Here is a 20,641-nt window from a genome sequence, read left to right on the forward strand (position 1 = left end):
GGAGGAGAGGAATGTGGCAGACTTGTAATTTCACCATATATGGGATGGTGTGATACGAGTTGCTATATTGCGTATCCCTTTTTTTGCTTCAAAGGTATGAAATGATACCAACACACATCTATTAAATTAATATTTTCAACAATAAACCTGATGTGGGTGGAGGCTGTGCCTAAGAGGGCCCATGTTCACTGTGAATAAATTGCTAAGAGACACTGCCAACAGTTTAACTTTTATAAATGTGTGTTATGCCCATTATCTGGTGTTAAGCCGCCACCTAGAGCCCACTTTTCGGTATTTAAGTTTGTTATTCCATACATGTGCACACAAACAATCTTTGCTTTGGAGAAAGATATACCCTACCTGTAAGATTATTTACTATAATTTTGTTTTACTCATTAACATTATATTGACTCTCAAAAGTTAAAGAACAATATAATGTGATAATAGAATGTTATATCACGTACACCGATGTGCAGATTGTACACAGAACAGAAGTGAACATTCTGGAAAGTCTTTGTTTGTGTGTGCACACGTGGGTGTGTATGTGTGTTTGTTGTTAGCTAGCTAGTGAACAGGTTCCTGTGGTGATACTGGAGGAATATTGCATGTTGTCTATATAATACATGATAATAGTGCACTCAAAAAACAAGTCATTGGATGAACTGAACTTATTTCCATCCAATAAATATGTGTGGCTTCTACACATCAAAAACAGGCTCATTCAATGAAATGTAATGTATTTGGTCCAACGTCATTTAGAACATAGACTTTAGATCAAACTCATAAAAATAGACACATCCCACCCAGCCAACAAAAGTTGCTCAGAGGTTTTTTAGAATGTTGAAAAACATACAGATTGTCCAGTTTTCTATTATTCTAGTCTTCTGGTTGGTATCATCAATTTTACATTGTTTGAGTGATGTGCTATTCAACTTAAAAATGAAATTGTTAGTTCCAGAACTTTTCTATGGATCTACATGTTTTAAAGATTAGGTGCTCATTGCATTGGATTAACAACATCACATCACATCACATGCACAGAGCAACAACACGCCAGACTTTGAACCTTCTAAGAACATTGAAAAACCTATGAGGAACGTTCTTATAACAAACTTTTGTTAGCTGGGTGAGATTATGAGTTTGATCTAAAGTGTTTGTAATAAAATTACGTTGGACCAAATACATTAAATGTCATTGAATGAGCCTGTTTTTGATGAGTAGAAGCTACACATATTTATTGGATGGAATTAAAAATTCAGTACATCCAATTTTTTTGTTCAGATATTTGAATGGATGCCAACTAATTGGGACAATAATAACCTCCCAATTTCCCTTAACCTTAAGAATTCTTCTTAAACATCTGTGAGCCCTTTTCAAATATTTCCTTCATTTTAGTGAAAATAAACGGCTGTGGAGTCTGATATGTGAAAATGTAAAACAGCGAGCAGAAAAGGTGAACCCGTGTTGATTTAGTGTCAAAACGACTTTCTTTTCTTTTCCTAAGATCAGTCCTGAGAACTTTTTTAAGAACTACCTTGAGAAGTATTTTGGGGAATGCATAACATTCCTAACTTTTCTTTAAACAGAATTGAAGATAAAAAAGGCAGTTAAACATCATTTTCTTAGGAAGAGGTAGGCGGGATGAGAGTCGTGATGTGAGGCCGGTGTGTGAGTGTAAATCAGCTGTATGCGCACCGGTCTCATATCACAGAGGAGATCAGGAGCATAAGAGGATGAGCGACGGGACCGTCAGTGAGAGAGGACCGGGTCCGGACATTTGCTATGGTTTGTGTGTGTCGCCGGCAGTCGCCCGTGAGGGGGCATTACAGGAATGATTTGTGAATCTGAATCCACTGGCAATAAATCTGACTAACTCAAATTTACCTGCCGTTATTTTCTTATATCTTGTTTTATGAAACAGTCCTCAGGAAGACCAGTAGACTTACAGTTCTCTTAACAGAGAATTACAGTAGTCCAGTCTAGAGATTACAAAGGCCTGGACCAGAAGTTATGCATCATGCTCTGTGAGATAAGACCGGTTTTCCAAACAAAGTTCTGAAGCTCACAAACAAAGATCAGTTACATTGCGCAGCTTGTTTAGTGATGTTGAGCGTTGATCTGTTTATCTGAATAGTTTGTTGACCTTCACCATTGTTGAGATACATTCACTGATTCCTGGGCTCTGTGTGATTCTGAACTATTAGATAGAAATGAAAAGAAATATAAGTAAATACAAAGAACTGAAGCTGTTATTTCCTTGAAGCGGTCCTCTCATGGTGTTTTTTGATCTCATCTTGTTTTACAGAGAATGAAACCGATGCGAGCAGGTTTGTTTTTGTTAATATCTTATTGACCTGGAAAGAAGCTCAGAGTTACTGCAGACAGCGTTACACAGATCTGGCCGTCATTCTCAATCAAACTGAGAATCAAGCGCTGCTGCAGCGGATGACAACGCAAAACATTCTTCAAGCGTGGATTGGTCTGTTCAGAGACTCGTGGAAGTGGTCAGATGAAAGTAATGCTGTCATCGTGTCCTCCATGAACTGGATGACTGGACAACCTGACTTGACGGGCTTAAACCAACCGTGTGGCGTTATACGTCCTGATGGTCTAATAGAGGATCAACTGTGTAAAAATACTCTTCCGTTCATCTGCAAGATATGTAAGTTTTATGTGTGATCATTAGTTTCTCACAATAGAGAAGTGAAGAGACGGTAGACAACCATTCACTGTGACAAATGTTCTGTAGGTTTTACAGAAAAATACCGGCAGCTGTGGTTGCCAGTAAACTACCTTGAAAATACAGGAACGTCCTGTTTTAATTCCTCCAATCAATTCACAGCGGAAAACATGATTCACACCCACTATTCATCTGTGAAACATGTCAGAATACTGAAGACGATCAGCTGCTTCACAGAGACTTCACATAACATCCATCACCTGATGTGTTATTGATGTTTAGAGTCTCCATTATTGTGATCAGTGTTTGCTTTAGTTCAGTTCTAAACAGCACTTTTCTATTGAGTCCTATCACAGTTTTTGTAACAAATGATATCAAAAAATATTATGATAAGAGACTTTTTAGATTCTTTCTGGGTATGAATGAGCTTACATTGGAGACCCACATTTCCTGTGATACGTAGTATAAAAAGTGTTTGAACAGTTATAGGTTTGCATTTAAATTTTGACTCAGACATCAAGAATCAGTGTATGAATCTCAACAGTTGATGACCAACAAATGGACAGTTTAATGCTGCAATGCATGCTGGGAGTCATGGATAAGTTTGGTACTTTGATGGTACCCAGAATGCATTGCGTTTATCTTAAAAGGTTTTCTTGGTTGTCACCATTGTTGAGACGAACAGGTTTATTCTTGATGTCTGCTAGTCCATTATATACTTATATATAGTCACATACACTGACAAAATCCCCTTATAACTGCCCCTAAACTCTCAAACATGTAATGACATCATTTAGGTTGAGCTTTTTACCACCAGTTTCTCAGTTATAAAAACTAGGTGAAGTCTCAACACAAAAAGCAATTTCTCTGTTAATTTCCCAGAGACTTTTACTGTATTTTCTGTGTTTTATATGAAAGTTTTCTGACAAATAGTTTTTTTCTGTGTAAACTACAGAATTTCACGGATGATTTCACAGGCTGCTGTGTTTTTAGAGTGAAGCTGTCGATAGTCTATTTAAATGATTTCACCACAAATGTACAGTTGAAAATGTTGATCTTTATTTAGTATTTTGTTTCAAATCAAAGGCGAAAAACTAATTCAAACAGCAATGCTGAAGATCATCTGATGTTAAATGGGATACAGACCTTTTTTAAATAATAATAATAATAATGATGCGTTGAGATTTGTCGGCTATAAATAACCCCAGTGAAAAAAAGAACTTCTCCTGGAACAATGTCAGATGCGCTAAGCAATGGTTAGTGTTCTACCGTATTGATCAGGTTTCTTTTGGCTAGTGGAAGTTCCACCAGAAAGACTCAAGAGGCAATAAGATGAATTTATGATTATTATTGATTTGTTTTCTCCCTGAGCAGGGTTGCCAGATCTGCATAACACAATCTGTCCAATGAACCCTGCCCAAAAACCTATACGTCACTCTCACACCTAAAATCCTAACTTTCCTTTCACCGGGAATAAAAACTGATGAACAAAATCTAGCCACTTTATCCCACCAAACACAACCCACAACAACAATTGAAGAGTAACACAGACCTGGCAACCCTGGCCCTGAGCAGTGTTTCCTAAAATACATTGATGTTATAAAAGCAAAATGAGAAGATGACAAACGATTAGTTTCATTTTGATCAAACACATGCAGTGGTCGCGTTTAAAAGATTGACTGTACATTTGTGTAACTATTGTGATGTTGTTTTCTTATTAAATACCTTCCAGCACAGACCAAGAAGCAGATTGTGAGATTTGAGATGAAATCCGGTCAGAAAGTCAATGATCCTGCAGTGATGGAGACCATCTTACAGTCGGTGAGTATTCAACTATTCGTGTTAAAAGTTTGTCCTTAGTGTAGTACAAGACACAATGAGCCGACACACACAGGTAGTTACGCTTTTCAGACTCACTTGTGGGGCACAACATGTTTGTTTCTGGCTTAAGGCGCATTCACACTTCACTTTCCGTTCCATCGACTTCCATTCATGCGCATGTGAATGCGTCAGACCGGAAACACAAGCCCGTCCGAAGATATTTCCCTGTGCAGCAAAAATAACGTTTGGTGAACTCTGACCTGCAACGTCACGTCACGTGTGTGTGTGTGTGTGTGTGTGTAGAAGACCAATAGAAGATCAAAACATCACAGCGTAACCTCGCGGTACAGAAATATGAAACATGGAGGAATCACTACCGTCAAGTCTGACCGCAGCTGTCACTGTTATTGCGTTGTCACCAGTGCGTTACTTAAGAAAAGAGTTAACAGATAGTGAATACAGAGAACTACAGAAAGCAGTCTTGTGACCTCACTGGTTCTTTTCAATTGCTAAACTACAAACAAGAAGAAAAATATGTGTACGCATTATATTTACATCTATGACATATAAAGTTAAAAAACACCATTTGTGCAAAACATTACTTTAGCTTTGTACGGACCATAAAACATATACCAACAATAAAGCTTACACATGTCCATATAAAAACGTAATCATTTGAATTTATACTGCGATACCAAACTCAACCACTAGATATCAGTGTACCATACGGTTTCTTTAAATGCCACAAAACTACAGGACCCATCAAACAAATTGTTTATTTATTAAGTAATAATACTATATTTAATTTAATTGACTTCAGTATTCATATAAAGTTATATTTCCAGACACAGACCGGAAGTGAAGGCGCAAACGTCCAATAAAACAGTTCATATCCATTGCTCTATAAAAGCGATAGTTTACCCCCCAAAAAAACAAACCTGAATAAATGTCTTTGTTCTTCTGAACACATGAGAATATTTGGATGAATGTCAGTAATCCCACAGATCTCATCCCACATTAACTGCCATAGTATTTACAGTATGTTCCCTACTATGGCAGTAAGTGGGGGATGAGATCTGTTGGGTTATTGACATTAGTGTCAAATGTACATCGCTTGTTGTAGTTTGTGGTACGGTCAACCCAACCTGGTCGTGTAGATTATAGATGTGTTATACTGTGATGTTAAAGAGATGCAGGTGTCTGCACCAGGAAGACTTTTAACATAGAAAACTGACTTTAATATTACAGACTTCATCAACTAGGCAGAATTCTGAGTGAACGTAAAGGACAGAAATGTGATGGACTCACATGAGCTCTTATCTAGATGTAACACTTCAGTCAGATTGTTTTTGTTAACAGAAGTCAATGCATTGTTTACATTAACTAACAATTAGCCATATATATATATATATATATATATATATATATACACGCACAGTATGTTTCAATATCAATGTTAGTTAATGTCAGGACTATTATTTATGTTAACAAGTATAATGTTTGAGTAAATACTGAAATGAACATGAACTAAGATGATGAAATGATGGAGACGTATCTATCGCCATTAGTTCATGTTCTGCTGCATTCACTGGTGTTTGTGGTTTTATGCTCTGTCAGTTGTGTTGTTATGCTGTGTGTGTGTGTGTGTGTGTGTGTGTGTGTGTAATGATTGTTTGTGTGGTTTAGATTAAGCAGAAACTGACAGATGTTGGCGTACACAATGACACAACGGTGACCTGGAGAGTGCAGCCTGATGGAAATGTTTTCACACCAAATCATGAAGATGAAGAGAACTTTTGACCAATCACGTCACGTCGTTTTGATCATTTGAGAGAAACTTGAAAAACACGTTTTATAGGATTTATAATCACATTTAAACGTTTACAATAAATGAAGTTAGTTTCATTCTTTTTCTTAACAGTCTAATAGAATGAGTTCTTCTTGATGGATCTTTGATATTAAGCTTTGAAGATATTTGTTGTTTAATGATATTATAGTCGTCGTAGGGTGACAATCGATTCAACTTCAATCTAACAAGTTGTAAGAATGATAACCGTATCACGGGAAACATGAGTTAAATGTTTATATTCTAGTTTGATCATGCGTGTTTGTGTTGTGGTGTGTTGACTGTAGCAGCAGCTGAACTTGTAATGCTTTAAGATAAAACTACATTTAGTTGTAACCCTGTCAACATTTAGAAAAACAGTTATGAATTATTTAGATGTTCGAGCACATGAATCTGCTTCTTTCTAAATGCTGAACTGGAATAATAATCTATGAAAACATTTGTGTTAAAGTGAACTGTGCAAATGCATAAATAAATAATAAAGCTTGTTCAACAGATGTTTTCTATGTGTCAGCAATCGATTCTTCCTCTCAACAACAGCAAAATGATGTTAGTAATTCTGCAGCTAGATGAAAAACGAAGCCAATTCTCAAATCTGTGATCTACTGACTGTTAAAAGTTTTGACCCTTTGAGGAGAAAGACACTCATTTCCTCACACAGCAATGCTGCTTGGACCACTCGTGTAATACACCGGCCTGTCTGACCCACAAAGATTAAGACCTTCTTCAACTACATGGAGGAGCTTTCATCACCACATCCATCATGTGCGCTGCGGAGAAAGCCAAGAGGAGGATTGTTTAACTTTCTACAGGACAGCCCTGTGCCAAATAATCATGGTGTATTGACATTGGCCTAAAGGCGGTCAACCGTATTCAAACCGGGTGTGGCATCATCAGTGCTAGAAATGGAAATCACCCGATATGAACTGATTTCACTTATGAATGCCATGAGGATCACGATGGAGAGCATCAAGGTAAAACTACAAGCCTTAAATAGCGAGTGAAAAGTGATCAACATTTCTGCTTATCAACAGTGAGGGCTGGGCGTGAAGGACCAGCTCTAAGGGGTCAAGGTTTGGCCAGTGAGCACATTCACAGGGGTCCTGCTGGGGGGCCTTAGAACTGTGCCGGCAAAATATAGACATAAGTAACACTAGGTAGTTGGGCTTTAAAGAAGACACAGAGAAGACGCCTTCTGGAGATTCCTTATCAAATTACAACTATTACAGTGATAATAAGTTAAAATGGACTCAATACATGAAGTAAATGTACAAGCTATATGCTGTAAATGCAAACGTTAAAGGGGTGATGTGTTATATGCTCATGCATATATTAGACACGTGAAATTGCACAAATGATAGTGTGGGAACAACAGATGCGTTCTATCTTAAAGCGAATGCTCACCCAGACCTGCCTGAAACACCTCGTGTAGCCACACCCCTACACATCTACATCAGCTCGTGGTATGATTTGACTAAGACCGCCCACATGTAAAAGCACGTAAGGTGGGCGTACCTGTCAGTATCATTGAAGAGGAACCTGATGTTCCAAATATGGTCAGAGGCGTTACATTTCCGTCACACCCTTGCAGTATTTGACCAATCACTACACACTGGTGAACTGGCCAATCACAGCACACCTCGCTGTTCAGAGCCATGAGCAAAGAGGAGAGACAAACACGCACAGTGTGTAGAAAATACCGCGTTTTTTAACCTTAAATCATGTATACACATTACATTACAGCAAAACAAACGACAATATTCATTTTAGCTGTGTCACTTGACTCCTTTAAATATAGATGGCTTTAATGCAACGTCATTATTATCATTATTATTATAGTTATCACTTGACGACACTCCAATCCTGTGTGTTATAAAGGCGGCGCTTTAACTGCGCATGCGCGAGCACCTCTGAGCCTCCGCCCAATCCGGCAGAATGATCCCGATCCTACTGCGGGAACGGATGGATCATGAATATTCATTACGTAAAGGCACGTTCTCCTAGCAGGCGTTTGTGATTGGCAGACAGGTGGGCGGGCGCTGGGCTGCTGACGAATCAGTAAATGATATCGAGAAGAAGGCTCGGCTTATGAACGTTTGTTCGATGACGTAACAGCAAACCGAACGAACGTTTCTAAGCAACGAGCAAACGAACTCTTTAATATTCACGAGCCGCTCCGTGTCAATAGTAGGAGTCGCGTCTCGAGCACAATCATGACGCGGGACGGAGGCGAGCGGCGGTCTCGTGCTGGTTACCGTCATTAACCGACTAAACTAACGGTTATTTCCCTCATTTCTCCGGTATTGCTATGAGAGGAGCCGCGTTCGTGTGGATAAAAGCGCGTGTTTTTGTGGCTGAGGAGCGGCATCAATGACGGACACGCGCGGTGTCGTCGGTACCCGTGAGTATGTTTCACAGCAGACAGATACCGTGCGCTTTGAACCGCGGTTTGTGCTTCTATGAGACGCTTTAATGCGAAACTAAGCGTGTTCATGAGGGTCGGTACATTATTAACGAAGGGGCTCGTGTCACGTGATGTGAATCAAACGCGTTGTCGTTACGCAAACGATGAGACGTTGATTTATTATTCATGATGAGTTTGTCTCGATCACGTGACGTGCTGAGGTGAAATCGGTCTTGTTAGAAGCATAACAACAACTCGATGACGGTTTGTTCGTGTGTGATCATCCCTCATAAACATTTAGGCGTTAAACAATGTTCGTCTATATCGTGTTATCGATAGCAATATTATCTCGATATTATGGTGGTCACGTGACTGTATGAAACGACAGAGAATCCATCATATGTCCATCTGGTGATTTGATAAGAGATTAAGTCACGTGACCCATCTCCCACTATAACCCAACACTTAAGATCAGAGGATCAAGAACAGAACATGCTTATATCATTGTAAACGATGCGATACATACCGTATGTGTCCATGTCTGACCAGAGGCCGTCTGTAACTTTCTCTATGTGACTCGGGTTTGTTCAATACATGAATTGTGAGAAGCAGAAAGACAATATTCTGGTAAATATCCATTAAATTCATGAACACTTCCATTAAACGAACTGTTCTGCGCAACTTGACGTTACCAAAGTACATAGAATAGAATAGAATGAGCTTTATTGCCAGGTGTGTTCACACATTTGAGCGCAACAGAATGACAGCGACAGAACAAGAAACACAATAAAAGAATAGAAAATACAAAAGATACAAATAAGTAGGTAAAAAACATTGTGGTATTTTTACGCCTTCAAGACATCAGAATGAAATGAGACCCCTCACTGACTCTTCTAAACCTTCTTCAGGTTTGATGCTTAATGTCCATCTGAGGATTCATGAATGAGCGGTGTTCAGGTCAATGGTGACTGAGAGATGCTGCTCTCGTGTCATCTCCTGTTTTACACCTTCATGTCTTCACTTGTGTGTCTGTATGTGAAATCATTGATTTGCAGTTGATTCTGTCATGTTTTGGGGCGAAGCGTCCCTGTAACGGTTCTTATCGCCCCCTTCACACAGAGATCTATATGAAGCTCTTGAAGACGATGGCCAGCGAACCGCTCGAGGGTTTTCACGAGGTGAATCTGGCGTCGCCCACCACCCCAGACCTTCACGGTGTTACAGACCCCGGCCCGCCGAAGCACAACGCCCCGCCCAGCACCCTGTACCGCACGCACTCACTGAGCTCGGGTCAGAGCGTCCCGAACGCGCTCCGAGCTGATCAGCTGCCCACCCAGCCTGTGTACTCCACCCCCCGACACCTCGGCACTGAAGAGACGCACGATGACAGGTGAGACGCGCTGCGACGCCTTGAAGTTCCCGTCCTTGAATCTGATTGGATGAAAGTACAGTTTATTTGAGCAAGTAACTGTTGCCATCTAATCGTATGTTGTGATTATGCTTCAGTGTGGTCCTCTTTAATGTCGGTGGATGTCTATTGTTGGGGGGAGGAACATTTGCATGACGTGTGGTTTGGATCCATGTTCACAGTGGAGCGGATCAGGGAGACGCAGTGGAGCCGTCGGCCGATGCTGAAGATCATCTGAACGTCAGCGCTGACAGTCTGAGTCGTCTCAGAAGTCCATCCGTTATGGAGGTGAAGGAAAAGGGCTACGAGAAACTGAAGGAGGAACTCGCCAAAGCGCAACGGGTGAGACACTTGTGACTTTCACGGCACATCCACCGTATTCCAGACGAAGCCATTATTGGACTGATCAGGAATCCTCACGGATGTAGTGATGCTTTATTTAAGAAAACAACACAGCTCAGTTTGGTTTCAGTTATTTAATATCCCAATATTTCACACAGAATACGTAGCTCACCTTAGCCTAACAAATGCCACATAAACACCGAACTAACCGTATCCTAACCTAAAAAAAAACTGACTGTTGTGTCGAGATTTGTGGAGACATTAGTTTTTTCATTTAAATCTCATTAATTAGGGCTGTGATTGATTAATCGTGTGACTCTTATGCTCAGTTTCTCAATGAATTATGGTTAAATGCCGCGCCATCAGAAAGCCAGAGGGCTCTCTTGTGCATAAACTTCAAATATGGGCTGCAGAAGAAGAACCATTTACACACGTGTGCTGCGTCTGAAATGGCATACTGTGACAGTACGTACTGAATTTGAATGAGTACCAATCGGCCGTTAAAACAGTACGTTCTATATAGTATGAGTGGGAGTAGTATGAATACATTTGGGACATACTGCGTCTGCCATGTTTTATGGTCATGTGACCCGTAATACCTATGAAGTATTAACAACAGCCTACACGTGAATGTTGCTAACAACAGCATTTAGTCACGAGAAAATAATTTATTGGCACTTTTCCGCGTTAATGTTTTCCGCTGTATTTTTTTGATTTACTTTCTAAATGTGACCATTGCTCAGTTCCCGTGGCATCATGGGATAGATAAGTGTTCATCCGATTCCCACTCACGAATCTCAGCGGAAGTAGAAGACCATCTGGGTATTTCTGGCCTACTGTTTTATGCATAATGATGTTTCGGACATACTAAATATGGGCGAAAATGAGTACGAGTCATCAATAGTATGGAAGTAGGCCATTCCTGACCCAGCACTTGTTCCATTAAATGCTCATGGTGATTTTCTTCCGCTGTTATCCAAACTTTTCCAGATTTTTTCATGATAATAAAGTAGATTTATAATGAAGATGTTGACGAGTGTTGCTTTTTCAAATGCCTATTATAAATGACACGATCTCGGAGTGATTTAAGATCGAGCAGAACTGATCAAAGAGACGTAGTTCACAGAGGAGCCCTAGACAGATACAACTCACAGGAATCGTGATATATATCGTCACAGCCCTATCATACATGTCATGTGTGTGTGTGATCTAATGTCTGAACGTGATGGTGTGGATCAGAGTCATGCGTCTTTGAGGAAGACCTACATTAACCCGCCCCCTCCTCACGTTATTGGTCACGTCACATGTAGGGATGGGTATCGTTAGGATTTTATCATTAGCAATACCGATACTGCTTATTGATACCGGTACCTATAAATACTGTTTTTGATACTACGCTCTATAATTTGATGCAAAAAGACATGATGTGAAAAGATGTTAAACGTTTTAAGTGTCTTTATTACAGCTGAGCTTTAGAACTCTTTTAGAACTTTAGAAAATGACACATAACAAAACGTGTGTGTGTTCCTTAGCGTACCACTTACGACACTTAGCATGTGAATACTATTTGTTATCATTTTACTAGCACATTAATTTCAATTTACTAAAGTAAGTGAATATACTCTGTGGCCGAATTATTAAAAACAATGTTATAACTTGTTCTCAAATAAATGACTTTAGTTTTGCCGGTGTTTGACGGAAGCTTCCTTGAAAGCTCCACAAGTGCAACCATGACACTCTTTCTCTCATAAACACGCAAAACAAGCAGATAACAAATGCATCGCAGAAATCATATGGCCCTAGATATCACACAAACGTTGAGCAAACTTCGGACATTATTCAGGGATGGAAAAAAATGTATTTGCCATTTAACCCCCGAATACACAGAGATAAAACAACGCAAGTATCGATAACAGTATCGTTTGTCGTGAAGCTTATCAATACCGATTATGTTCCGGTCCAAAAAAGTACCGGTTCTCTGTACCCATCCCCAGTCACATGTCAGTCAGATGATGACTGTGATGCTGCGACGACTGCTGTTTAGTTTCACTGAATCGTTCGCTCAGGGTTTGTTGTAACAGGAAGCAGGTGTTTGTTGTTTTAGGCTGTTGGTGTTTAACAGGAGTTTTGTGTGAATGTGAATCGGGTGGTTGTGCACACATTCAGTCTGTCAGTGTAAAGACTCAAGAAGCAAATGATGGCACTGCTCTGACTTGAAGATATTAACCCACATCCTCATTCATTCATTCATTCATTGTTTTTGTTGTTGTGTGTTTGACGTCATTGCGTGTGTGTTGGTGAAGGAGCTTAAGTTAAAAGACGAGGAGTGTGAGAGACTTTCTAAAGTGAGAGATCAGCTGGGACAAGAGCTTGAGGAACTCACTGCTAGTCTCTTTCAGGTTTGTCTTCACATGCACAAACACACACACACACAACTCATTTAAAACACTGCATATGAACAAAATATAAATGTTTTAATGTTCTAATAAAATGAATGGATATGATGATTTCTGAAGGTAGATTGACACGATGTTTAATGTGAGACATACAATCCAATAACATCATAGTTACTTTAAAATGATTGTGCATTGGTGTTGTGTTGTTCCTTACAAGATCACAACTAAAACTTTATCACGAAGTGTATTTTCAAGAAGAACCAATAAGACACATGTGTGACAGAAATGAATGTGTGTGTGTGTGTGTGTGTGTGTGTTTCATCAGATGATGATCTTCATTCCCTCTCTGAACCTCCGCTGCCCTCACGTCTCATTCATCTCATACTTTTGCTCTTTTATTTCATTCATGTTTGTTAGTAAACGTCTTCTTCTAGCAGTGCTCTCATCTGATCTCCTGTGGTCTGATGTGGACGAATCTGATCTTGTATGTGATCTCCTGTGGTCTGATCTGTTCTTGTGTGGAGGTGTGATCTCATACGGTGTGCTGTGTGATGATGTGATGATGTTTCTCCTCAGGAGGCTCATAAGATGGTTCATGAGGCAAACGTGAAGCAGAGCACTGCAGAGAAACAGCTGAAGGAGGCGCTGGGGAAGGTGAGGTCACATCATCATTACATGACAATAATCAGAGCAGAAACTTCCTCATGAAACTGCATGACATCACAGAGTTTATGACCGACGAATCGCATGACGTGAGATGTGTTTGAATATTGCTTCTCTGTAATGCGTGTCTTTCATCGGCTGTAGATCGACGTTCTTCAGGCCGAGGTGGCGGCTCTCAAGACTCTGGTTCTGTCCACGTCTCCCACCTCACCATGTAAAGAGATGCCCCCCGGACCCAAAGCCTCTTTCAAGAAAGGTCACGCTCGTAACAAGAGCACCAGCAGCGCTATGATGGGCAGTCAGCAGGAGACGGGCGTCACGCAGCATCTTTTCCAGCAGGAGGTGCCTCTCTTTCTCTTCTCTACACCGCACGCGTGTGTGCCAGAAGCCTTTACGGCTGTGTTTGTGTGTTTGTCAGGTGGACTCGTCGCTCTTCATGGAGTTCAAAACGTGGAAAGAAGAGCCCAGTTTGGAGAAAAGCTGCTGTTTTCTGGAGCGGATCTACAGAGAAGATATTTATCCATGTTTGAGCTTCTCCAAGAGCGAGGTACAGTGAGAGAACAGCGTTTCTACATCCAACAAACCTCTTATTCTATCAAATTTTCATTTGTCTGAACTCTTAAATACGTGTCAAAGCATCACATAAGGTGCAGATGGTATACGGTATAGCGTGCCTAAACTTAAAAGCAATTGGTAAAGAAACTCTTTTATTCGAACTGCTGTAAGGCTTTTACATGTGTGGATTCTAGAATGTTGTTGTTTTTCTGGTTTATTTGTTTGTGTGTTTCTTGTATGTTTACAAACTCTATGGTACATAGAAAAATCACCCTTCGGGATTATAATCAACTTTGAACATTGAAACATGAACTTTTTTCCTTTGCTGTACTCATCTGACATCCTTTTTTTTAGGGATACACCGATAGCGATATCAGTATCGGGCCCGATACCAAGCTCATGTACTCGTAAAAATTCCCCGATACCAAAGACCGATACCTTACGTAATTGACACAATGTCATAGAGTGTTCACACCTAAATCACGCTATTTGTGTGTAGTGGGGCGCTTGAACATTTTGAGTTTACTCGCTTCACTCACTCGCGTCCTTTAGAGGCGCAGTCCTTCATTGTTGTTTCAGATTTCTGCCTCCGCTCGCTATGTCACGTCCCTACTAGATTGATTGATTAAACCGGCGCTAATTTTCACCAAAGTTCTGATTTTTCAACTCGTGCGAATAACGCAAACGCTCAATTCGCGCCGTCTCATTCACGTGAATCGCATCGCAAGAAGGTCTATCGCGTCTTTGCATTGACTTAACATGTAAATCACTCGCTCTTAACTCTTCATTCGCGCTTGAATTTTGGCTTTGAAAAGTTTTGATAAGCACATAAGATTGATTTATTTTTTCATAATATGAGTTGAAGTTGTTAAAAATAAAGATGCTGATATGTTCATTAGTCTCATTGTGTTGTTCTTAGAAAATTGCCACAAACAAAAAAATCTAGCATCGCTGTTGGTATCGGTATCGGCGAGTACCAGGGAAAAAAGTATCGGTATCGTACTCGATCCTTAAAAAGTGGTATCGGTGCATCCCTACTTTTTTTGTATTTTCATTCAATGTATTATGACAAATGTTATTGCAAAATGTTCAAGTTTTGTAATTAATCTTCTTTTGAAATTTCATTTTGTTTAAAATGTCGCCTGTTCAGGATATCAAGTACTAAACTCCGCCCCCTGGATTATTGTTGCTAAAACGTGTCAAGCAATCCAAAAAGTGATCAACCTGAAGATTTATGATTCAAATAGTTTCATTAACACTTGACATTTAGCACCATATTTGTCATTATCTTAAAACTGAGTACGTTATGATTGACCGAGATCTCATAATTTTGAGATGTTGTGTCTATGAATACTCTGATGATGGGTAAAAAAACACAATGAGGTCTATGTGAACATCATCGCAACATCATGTGTCCGTGGCATACAGTGACAAATCAAACGTTCAAGTCCTTTATAAAAGAGAGATTGATTCCCATGACTGTGGTTCAGTAGTATTGTGTGTTTGTGTAGCTGGGCTCTGCCATTCTGTCGGCGGTGGAGGAGAACACACTGAGTGTTGAGCCGGTGGGATTTCAGCCTCTGCCGGTGGTCAAAGCGTCTGCCGTCGAGTGCGGAGGACCCAAGTGAGTCACTGCCACATCCATACATGTTTAAAAATGTACAGAAACACACCTCACTCTTGTCTTTATATTGTATGTGTCTGTAAACATGTGTGATTTGTAATAGTCTTGTGTGTTGTAGGAAATGTGCTCTGTGTGGCCAGAGCAAGAGCTGCAAACACCGGATCAAGTTCAGTGACTCCAGTAACTATTATTACGTCTCTCCATTCTGTCGATACCGGGTGAGTCCATCAATAGCACAACACTGACGTGTAGACTCCATAGAGTTATATATATACACATACCCCCTTCAGCCAGGACTACCGTATATATATACTTGTATTAAAGACACGGTTCAAAGTGAAATGAGACGTGGGCCGCTGCAGATGTGTGATGTTTTTCATCTCTGTTTGCTGAAGATCACTTCTGTCTGTAACTTCTTCACCTACATTCGATATATTGTTCAAGGACTGGTGAAACAGCAGGATGGTAAGAGAACGGCTCATTCATCTATCACTTCTGTACATCTCAGTTTCTTCCTGTCTTATATATTTGAAGCTACAAACCTTTATGTTTACAGTAGTGGTATACAGTATAAATGCAATAGTCAATAATTTGTGTTAATGTGTTATTTTGTGTAATTTTTTGTGTTTATGTTGTCCCAAACCTACTTAAAGGGATATTTCAGGCAAGAATCAAAATGTCCCCATGTTTTACTCTTCACTCAATATGGTTTTCTTCTTGAAGAATAATCCAGTCAGAGTTATAACACCACGTATCATTTTACTGCCAAGCTGTAGAATGGAAGTGAACTGGTGTTGATTTTTTTTAAGCTCCAAAAAGTGCATTCATTGATCATAGAACTGCTCGACATGTCTCCGTGGTCTTAACAAACGTCTTCTGAAGTGAATCCATGCGTTTGTTAAAGAGAAATATCCATATTGACAGCGCTATTAACATTAATGTGAAGCTTGCGTTATCCCTTAGTTGTGCGAGAATCTGAGGCTTGTTTTTCCAGTAAAAAACCCCAGACATGCCTCAGGTTAACTTCAACGTTAATATCATTGTCAATCTTTCTCTTTAACAAACACATGGATTCGCTTCAGAAGGCCTTGTTGAGGAGTTCTTTGATGGATGGATGCTCTCTTTGAAAAAAAAAGTCGAAGCCCGTTCACAACAATTCTAATGTGGTTTTTTAACTCCGACTGCATTATTCTTCAAAAAGAAAGTCATAAACCCCATTCACACAGACCCCTGATCCAAGAAAAAGGTGAAAACAATTGCCAGAGTGCCTTCTGTGAAAACAATTGGGCAGTCGTGGCCTAATGGTTAGAGAGTCGGACTCGTGACCAGAAGGTTGCCAGTTGGATCCTCAGGGCCGGCAGGTAACGACTGAGGTGCCCTTGAGCAAGGCGCCTTACCCCTACCTGCTCCCCGGGGGCTTCAGTGATAGCTGCCCACTGCTCCGGGTGTACGTGTGTTCACCACTTGCTGTGCGTGTGTTCACTACTCTCTGGATGGGTTAAATGCAGAGGGCAAATTTCAGGTATGGTTCTCCATAACTGACAAATAGGTCACTTTCACTTTTCACTTTCTTCTGTGTGAATGCCAACGCATCCCAGATTGATCTGAAAAGTGATTCTGGAACCCGGAAAGAGCCCTGTGTGAACAAAAGGCCTCAATCCTCAAACTTTGTTTTAAAAAAACGATTAACTTATGAAATGTGAGTTTAAAAATATCACTGAAAAAGTATTATACCGTGTCTTTTGTATTAGACTGGTTGGAAAATATAGGTTCATTTTTTTATTTGCAGCGTTCCATTATACGAATGAGGCGGCGCGAATGACGCGAATTGAGCGTTATTCGCCTGAGTTGAAAAATCTGAACTTTGGCGAAAATTCGCGCCGCGTTAACCAATCAGGAGCTTGCTCTAGTAGTGACGTGATTATGACATAGCGTGCGGAGGCTGAAATCTGAAACAACAATGAAGGACTGCGCCTCCGAAGGACCTAGACACGGTGCCGAACGAGTCTATATGATATCTACGATATCTTCAGCCTTCCATAGCACATAATGCGCAGCTACCCACTCAACAAAATACGGGAGCCGCCTGGCAGAAGCCACTCCCATGACGCGAATTTCACTCGCTAATGGCGCGAATTCCACGTGCGAGTAAAATCCAAATGTTCAAGTGTCCAACTACGCGCGAATAGCGTGTTTTATTTGCGCTTTGTGTGAACAGACAGACAGTGTGAATGAACAAAATCTGACGATCACGGGACAAATTCCTGGTGACATATTCTGTGTAATTTCCATGATCTCTGTGTGTAAAGGTCTTTATTCAGTTAGTATGCCTTAAGGGTGAGTAAAACATGGGAAATGTTTATTCTTACTGAAATACCCCTTTAAATTCTCAATTATACAGTACATAATTCAAACACAACAGACAAATAATATCTTGAATAATTTATAATAATCATGCAATATCGCTAGTTTTCCAAAGTTAGAGATCATTTCTGTTTACAGATACACACCTCTCCTATTTATAAAAAGTTACAGGAGATACTGATGTGCTTTAAATCATGTAGATCTACATGAGATAATTTTTGTTGTCTTGTTGTAGTTTTCGTCTGTAACACGTGTGAGATGTTTTGTTTTATCAAGCAGAGCAGATGTTCTGGGAGATCATACAGCTTCGCAAGGAGATGTCCAACGCAAAGCTGGGTTACTTCAGAGATGAGCTGTAAATCCAGAACATCCACTGGATACGCTGAAGATCATCTCCTGAACATCCACTGGATACGCTGAAGATCATCTCCTGAACATCCACTGGATACGCTGAAGATCATCTCCTGAACATCCACTGGATACGCTGAAGATCATCTCCTGAACATCCACTGGATACGCTGAAGATCATCTCCTGAACATCCACTGGATACGCTGAAGATCATCTCCTGAACATCCACTGGATACGCTGAAGATCATCTCCTGAACATCCACTGGATACGCTGAAGATCATCTCCTGAACATCCACTGGATACGCTGAAGATCATCTCCTGAACATCCACTGGATACGCTGAAGATCATCTCCTGAACATCCACTGGATACGCTGAAGATCATCTCCTGAACATCCACTGGATACGCTGAAGATCATCTCCTGAACATCCACTGGATACGCTGAAGATCATCTCCTGAACATCCACTGGATACGCTGAAGATCATCTCCTGAACATCCACTGGATACGCTGAAGATCATCTCCTGAACATCCACGGGATACGCTGAAGATCATCTCCTGAACATCCACTGGATACGCTGAAGATCATCTCCTGAACATCCACTGGATACGCTGAAGATCATCTCCTGAACATCCACGGGATACGCTGAAGATCATCTCCTGAACATCCACTGGATACGCTGAAGATCATCTCCTGAACATCCACTGGATACGCTGAAGATCATCTCCTGAACATCCACTGGATACGCTGAAGATCATCTCCTGAACATCCACTGGATACGCTGAAGATCATCTCCTGAACATCCACTGGATACGCTGAAGATCATCTCCTGAACATCCACTGGATACGCTGAAGATCATCTCCTGAACATCATATTCATTCAAACAGAGAATGGAAATGACACATGTAGCAGAAGATTGATTTTAAAAGCCGAATCCTTCCTGACGTCTGAAGAATCTGAGAAATTAAACTCTGAAAGTCTTTTAGTTTGAAATCTTGTAGCGTGTTGTGTTGTTGTGTTTGTATATCTGGAATGTTTTGTGTGTGTGTGTGTGTTTCTTCATGAATCTCACCCGATGTATAAACCCTGTTTTAATTTGAGTGCCTTTCTGAAATAAAAATCTTCTTCACTTGAAGATGAATATTACACTGTTTGCAGCGTTTCTCTCTTCTGTTTCAAAATGATTTAGTGGAGTTCAGCTCAGTCTGTGCAAAGTGATTTCTTCATCATTACCGTGTGTGAACAGAAAACAGCACAAACTATTGCCGTCAAAGTGTCTTTATGAAATCAAACTCAACTTGGTTTACTTTATAAGCTCACATTCATTCCATCAGGCAAATCAATCCACCAAACACGTTTTGGTCTTTGTAAACGGAGTGCTGATGGGGCTTAGTTTCAACACCTACTGTTATCCATGATTTAATATATTCACGGTATAACCCACAAGCCACGCCCCTCTGCGTTATCATTCATCATAATGTTGAGATGGATTGCGTGTTGTGGTTCAGCTGGACTTTTAATGTCTGTTCTCTCACAAATGACCAAAGCGGTTCACATACCCAGACGCTCAGTCCAACGTGTCCTGTACGTGTAATGAGCTCTCTATATCCCATGACTGAAGAATTACTGTTGATAAACATCTGTTGTTTCATCACAGTTGAGTAAGAAGAGCGCACACTGTTCTGAATATGAAAGGCTTTCTGTATTGATGGTTTTTTACAGCTGTATTAGAAATGAATGGACTGTCCTGGCAGTAACTTGCTAATACACTTTTTATTCAGTTATTTATTGATTGATGTTATAAATACACATGACAGCAGTATTTGTTTCTTAAACTGGAGGCGTCTGATTTTTAATTCATTCTAAATAACTTCTGTCATCATTTCCGCTCCACATCTGTGTAAATGTGTTTGTTCTCATGAACACAGTGAAAGAGATTTAGAAGAACACTGGTAACCAGACAGATTTGGAACAGCTTGAGGATGAGTGATGACAGAATGTTTTACTCTTGGTGAACCGTCCCTTTAACATCATTGTAATGACATTTTGAATGTGATTGAGAGTGCACACACACACACACACACCAGCAGTGAAATGTGTGTGCTGCAGAAGAAACACACCCACACCTGACAGGTGAGTTTATGACCCATCAAGGACACACGATGACATCACACACACACACACACAC

The 20,641-nt window shown here is 40.3% G+C and overlaps 2 protein-coding genes across 10 annotated transcripts in view; both read left to right on the forward strand.

Moving 5' to 3' along the window:
• LOC306893308 (secretory phospholipase A2 receptor-like) overlaps positions 1-6,848 on the forward strand; it is a gene marked incomplete at its 5' end in the record, with an annotated part of 17,135 nt that extends 10,287 nt beyond the window's left edge. The window contains 3 exons of the mRNA XM_079455076.1: positions 2,306-2,662; positions 4,413-4,501; positions 6,188-6,848. Of these exons, the coding sequence (XP_079311202.1) occupies positions 2,306-2,662; positions 4,413-4,501; positions 6,188-6,301 (560 nt within the window). The 3' untranslated portion in view covers positions 6,302-6,848. The remainder of the gene's footprint in view (positions 1-2,305; positions 2,663-4,412; positions 4,502-6,187) is intronic.
• A 1,583-nt stretch (positions 6,849-8,431) lies between these two features.
• rab3ip (RAB3A interacting protein (rabin3)) lies at positions 8,432-19,606 on the forward strand. 9 transcript variants are annotated; one of them, XM_079454091.1, is made up of 11 exons: positions 8,446-8,748; positions 9,871-10,141; positions 10,342-10,501; positions 12,805-12,900; positions 13,474-13,551; positions 13,705-13,902; positions 13,979-14,107; positions 15,627-15,739; positions 15,843-15,957; positions 16,135-16,204; positions 18,380-19,606. In XM_079454091.1, the coding sequence occupies exons 1-11, from the start codon at positions 8,718-8,720 to the stop codon at positions 18,460-18,462; spliced, it is 1,344 nt and encodes a 447-aa protein (XP_079310217.1). In that variant the 5' UTR covers positions 8,446-8,717; the 3' UTR covers positions 18,463-19,606. The 9 variants fall into 9 exon arrangements, with proteins under 9 accessions (XP_079310225.1, XP_079310224.1, XP_079310217.1 ...); XM_079454092.1 differs by having other exon boundaries at positions 18,383-19,606; XM_079454093.1 differs by having other exon boundaries at positions 15,858-15,957.
• Positions 19,607-20,641: the final 1,035 nt, after the last annotated feature.

The sequence above is a fragment of the Barbatula barbatula genome (genome assembly GCF_947034865.1).
Source record: "Barbatula barbatula genome assembly, chromosome: 4".
NCBI lineage: Eukaryota > Metazoa > Chordata > Actinopteri > Cypriniformes > Nemacheilidae > Barbatula > Barbatula barbatula.

Bases quoted from the DNA above. Each gene is read 5' to 3' on its own strand.
- rab3ip (XM_079454091.1), top strand. From the start codon at position 8,718: ATGACGGACACGCGCGGTGTCGTCGGTACCC. The intron at 14,108-15,626 runs GTACAGTGAGAG...GTGTTTGTGTAG, and splicing joins TGAGCTTCTCCAAGAGCGAG to CTGGGCTCTGCCATTCTGTC. The intron at 16,205-18,379 runs GTAAGAGAACGG...TGTTTTATCAAG, and splicing joins ACTGGTGAAACAGCAGGATG to CAGAGCAGATGTTCTGGGAG.